The sequence below is a fragment of the Eimeria tenella genome, genomic scaffold (genome assembly GCF_000499545.2).
Source record: "Eimeria tenella Houghton genomic scaffold, Eth_scaff710, whole genome shotgun sequence".
NCBI classification, from domain to species: domain Eukaryota; phylum Apicomplexa; class Conoidasida; order Eucoccidiorida; family Eimeriidae; genus Eimeria; species Eimeria tenella.
The window spans coordinates 1-5322 of NW_013545831.1; the positions used below are offsets into that span (position 1 = coordinate 1).

The following is a 5322-nucleotide window of genomic DNA, read 5'->3' on the forward strand; positions in this document are numbered from 1 at the left end:
TGAGACAATCACGAACCAGACGAAAAAGAGTACTTCTCAAATCTCTGACCAGTACTGCACTTACCGTAGCTATTGAAGTACCCGCCACGACCTTTTGTCCCAATGTCTTCTTTGAATGTGATGCGAACGCAACGTACGTTGTGCCTGTGGAAAAGCTGCATGAAACGACTCAGACCCACACTACGGGTAGCTCACAATCTCTGATGCTCCAAGACAAATACTGTAGCGCTGCTGTATCGTGACCTTTTCTAAGCTAGCAAGGTATTTGGCTGGTGGGCTGTAACCAAGGCTAACATGCCTTACATGTTTAAAGGCAACATTAGCAAAACGCAGTGCAATGATCGAGAGGGTCATCTCTTTGCCAAGGTAATGGTCAATGCGGTATATCTGCAATTAATCCCCAGCCACAGCACCAGTGCAAAGGGTTGACTTTGCTGACTGCAAAGCATCCAAAAGCGTACTGTGTCGTTTGTCAAGTAGCATAAGAAACCTTGTGCCCTTGATTCCTCACCTCGCTTTCGTTAAGGACTTCCATGAGATCGTTTGACAACTTCTCTGAGCTCTCACTGTCGCGTCCAAAAGGCTTCTCAACTACCACTCTGTTCCAACCTGAAAAGTGCACAGAAGCTGGCACCATAATCCTAGGAAAATGCGGAAAAGCGCCCAAGGGTTGAGAAGCAACGACCTCTTGAATGCCGTTCCACAAAAGAATCTAATTTACAGGCAACAGGATATTCACAGTGGGTGTCTCCAAAACGTCACGTGTTCAAACAGCTGTTCAGGGGTTTCTGGGGTGTGGCCTACCCTTTTGTGCCCAGCAGTGCTTCCTGATTGATCGAACGCTGAGCGCAAAGAGCTGTGGTGGAAGTGCCAAGTAAAACAGTCTGTTGTTATTTTTCTCCGGCCCTTCAAGCTTGTCAAGGTGATTGCTAAGTTTCTTTAGTGCAACAGCATCGTCGTAGCCGTCGCCACTTCTGCAATCATTACCACAATCACACCAAACTGCTTCCGGGTCAATACAGCAATAGGGTGTGTTGGCACAACCGAGGAGTGACGAACGTTGCTCCACTTTTGTTTCAACTGTGGGAAGGACCGGCACCGGGACCACACCGGCTGCGTACATGTATGTGCAGATGCGTCGAAAACGTTCTACAAGGTCATCGCATTTGCTACTCAAAGGCGCCATCTGACGTGAGAAGTAGGTTGATAACTCCCTGAACAATCAAGGCGCAATAAGGCCTTCAACATGTCCGAGCTCTCCACAGGGGCACTCTCACTGAGTAAAGTTCTACCCCCATAAAACTCTACACACATTTTTGACTGCAAGTGCCCCATCAGAGATTTCAACGCACTTGAGGTGCTCTGCAATCTGTTTCCAGAATTCTTCTACATCCAGTTTTGAGCGCGCAAATCCCTAGACAAGATAACAGATCAAGCAAACAAACTGCATATATAAAAGCATCGGGGCATCCAAGTCAACAGCAAGTAAGAAATTATGAAAGCATTGCCTCAAAGGAACTTCAGCTAACTGCTACTACTTCTTCTGTCTGAAAGCGTATGGCAGCAACCTACTACGACGTGCACATTTGGCGGGAGAAGACCTTCGCAAAATAGGCTGAAAAGCGCGGGACTGAGGTACAGCCACCCGCAGCAAAGGAAGTAGCTGGTGACGAAATCGACAATCCCACGTCCAGCCGCACAGTTAGAATTAACTATGCAGGAGAGCTTCTAAACGGCCATACAAAATCTGCTACGCATGTCAGATGCTGTACTCACTATGTCTTCCTCTTCGCCAGGTCCCCACTGGCACCAAAGACGATGACAGAAAGATGGTGCGTGTCCAGTACATTGGTGCTCGTGTGCTTCACAAGCAGCGGCCGGCTTGCGTTCCTCCTTCTTCTCGAAAAGTCGTCAATTGAAGGGAAGGAAACAAGATAGCATCCCCCGCTACTGATTACTTCACGTGCCGGGAAATTAAGTGGCGACTGCACACCGAGAATGGCATACCAATTCCCAATGATGAAAAACACTTCCGCTAGTGCATCAGACAGAAAGAAACCTAGCGGACAGTTTACCACACCTGTTCTGGGTCAGTTTCCATCTGGAACCACGTATTCAGCTTTGACTCTCCCTTGATGAGAAAAATCTTGCGGCTTGCTCCAGCAAGGAGGTGTAGAGTAACAGATATCCGGTCGTGCACGTCAAAACTGTTGAAGACACGCACCACTGAAGATTCTGCGTTTTTGTGTGAGGTTTAAGCTGGAAATAGTAGCAAATCACAGATAGGTTGCAACCCTCACCGGTCGGTGGTCGAATGAACCACCATGGTACGTGGGCATCTCGCTGCTTCGTGCTGAGTCGCGCTTAGGGGCGGAAATATTGATGCTATGTGACCATCATCTCCCATTCCCAAAAGGACTAGATCCAAACCTCCGTGCCGCCGCAGTAAGTTGCTCAGACTCTGGCCGCACAGTTTGCACACCACTCAATGCAACTGAGACTGTGCAAAGAAGGTAGCCAAATAAGTTGGAAACTCAACAACAAACAGACAAACAAAGCCAGACACTGCAACTAGACGCAGAACAGATTCGAAGCAGAACCCTCCATGACCTCTACAACAACTGCCTGACCACTCGACTTGAGTAACTGCTTTACGCAGTGGAATTTAAAATGATGCAAGGCATTAAGCCACTCGGCTGATTGTCGGAACCCACTTCTCTATACTCTGCAATGCATCTATCCACGGGCAGCGAAGTGTCGGGATAAGAGAAGTCGAAGCTGTAAGGCCATGCATTAGCCGTTGGCCTGAACTTCATGGTGCCGCCAGCAGCGGGGTCACTCCAGACTTCTTGCCCAAACAGCTCCTCCATGACGAGACGGACATTTGACTTAGGATCAGTCGGCGGGACGTAGCGCTCATCGACAAGGAAGAAGCTTACGCGCGAAAAATCTATGGCCGAGTGCGAAAAGCTGTCAGAATCTGGTTGTTCGCTGGACTGCCATTGATCCTTCTTCCCTTTTTGGATGTGCGAAATTGCTGTCTGCCTTAGTGCCGCGTACAAAGGCCCTGGAGTGCTGCCGCCTGTCATCCAAAGTAATCCCACAATATATCAACGGAAAAGGGCTCACTTTTGCAAGAGGAAATCGGATCATATGTATGGTACGGCGTCGACTAATGAAGTAGCCAACGAACAGATTCATAAGGCTGAGACGACGAAAAGTACCCGCACACATATGCATAATGGCAATTTGTTCCATATGACGATTTTGTACCTGAGAGCCCTACGACGAGTTGCTTAAAGGGGTTCTCGTCCAGTAGCGACCTAAGAGTCCTAAGGACAAGGTCCAGACTCTGCGCTTCAAAGTCTTCTACACTCTGACATGGCACACTGATGGCAGCTGGCTGCATCAGCCTGAGCCTCCTTTCTCCAGGTGACGAACTCATACTGGCCGACATAGCAACTCCTTCCTCCGCTGTCCTTGGTTGCAAGAACGAGTTACCTACAAGGCACACCGGAACTGCGCTGAGACAGAACAACGTCAACACCGGTAGTGCTTCTTTCCGTTCATGCTGAGGTGAAGGCAGTAAGTCCGCAATACGTAACTCGCGTGTGTAACGTGTAAGTCTGATGGATTTAGGCTCTCCATAGACTGCGCTTAGAACTGCAGCTAGTACAAGAGTGTACAATCACCCATCCCTCTTCGAGTGGCCAATACGTAAGAGGGACTATGGAGTGCTTAAACTCCATACATGTGGACGCTCCACATCCTACACACTTCATTCACACACTTTAGACCAGCTAAAGCACTGTCTGCCGACGCTTTACGTGGAAGTGTGCTGCCACAGCTTGGCTTACTGCTCAAATCTTTCGACATATTTTCGAAAAACTCAACACTGTTTGTGAGAACAGCTCTGATATTACTGAACTCAACCACTCCCGAAAGATGTTGCTGGTTTGCCACACGCTCCGCGCACGAGATTTACATAAAAACAAACCCAGACGGATTTTGAAAGGTGTACTTAATCATATTTGAGACAAAACTGTAAGGGAACTGCATCCGTAACTGATAAGATGGTTCAGCTGTAATTCGCCGCAAGCCTCCACACGAAAGTTGGGACTGAAACCCGTAGTGTCTGTCAAAGTAGAACATACCTCCGGCTGAGGAACCCCCTCCCTGCAAGCACCTCATTAAACCAAATGAGAGACTCTATAACAATCTTGACGCTGCTGTACTAGGCGTGTTTGGCGAATTGTTAATGCGGCTCGTTAATCTGTGAGGATGTTGGTGCTACGTTGGCTGCCGAGCTTTAGTTGCCTTCTTTTCCTAAGCTTTTAACTCCGAAATGGCTGCACTGTTTTTAAAGTGTTCCAGAATGTGTGTTGAGTCTATAGTCGAGGTTGTGCATGGGAGTCGATGCGATGTTGGTAATTGGCTCTTGTAGGTCATCTTACTGGGGGGTTGGCAAAGGTAGGAGTGTATCAAAGCTTGTAAACGGCGCTGCAAAACCTCATTTTCGATGCTTTTCTACGTGAAAATTTCAACTTTAAAATTTCCTAATTCACATCATTCGGTAACATCGCACAATTTATTCCTTGTTCACTCTGTGGAAGCGGTATTCCTACTGCTCTGTTCAAACAGGCCACGTAGAAGACACATACAAGCTGAACGTCTCGCTTGATGTCTTCGAGAGCTTGTAGCTCCTGCTTTGTGATATTCATTTTATTTCTCTGGTAGTAAAGCTCAGTTTTCACATTCCGTTAGCTTTTTTTGTTTGGCATTGCAATTCGGTTCCCACATACCCGAGCCTTTGGCTACACCTCCATAACAGGTGGTTCGGCGGCTCAGCGTGGTAGCCCTAAGAGCTACTAAAGACAAATATAAACAAAAATATCCCATTGTGCTTTGTTATACTATCGCTATCTCTTAAAGCTAAGAGTTCTGCCTGTCTTCACCCGGTGTAGTTGTAGGACAAAGTTGCTTTCCTTAAGGAGCTTGTGCCTGAGCACTATGCACCACCAGCGTAGCCAATGCGAGTGCTGAGTGAACATGAATACCGATGTTTGGTAAAAAGGGAAGGGCAGCACATATATGATGGCAAGCTGTTGATTAGCCTTGCTTTGTGGATTCCGTAGCGTGTTGCCCTCAAAATGAAAAGTATGTGTCAGGCCTTTTGATAGCTCGCTGAGGCTAGTGCACTACCAAGGTACGATTCAAATCCCGGCATGGCCTCTAGACTAATGCAATTCAATTTCTCAGTATCTGAAGAGCAGCTACTTGAGTTCGAGAGGCTAGGAGACTGGCCGTCGGTCCAAGTAGGAG

General features: G+C 47.7%; 1 protein-coding gene across 1 annotated transcript; it reads right to left on the bottom strand.

The window, feature by feature from the left end:
- Nucleotides 1-64: 64 nt before the first annotated feature.
- ETH_00022160 (Glucose-6-phosphate dehydrogenase, putative) lies at nucleotides 65-3501 on the bottom strand (the record flags this gene model as incomplete). Its single annotated transcript, XM_013380561.1, has 12 exons — nucleotides 65-155; nucleotides 304-387; nucleotides 512-609; nucleotides 805-974; nucleotides 1122-1214; nucleotides 1353-1414; nucleotides 1573-1630; nucleotides 1777-1985; nucleotides 2081-2207; nucleotides 2301-2461; nucleotides 2715-3082; nucleotides 3274-3501. Coding segments are annotated over 12 exons (1749 nt in total), but the record flags the coding sequence as incomplete, so codon positions are not given.
- Between the last annotated feature and the right edge of the window lie 1821 nt (nucleotides 3502-5322).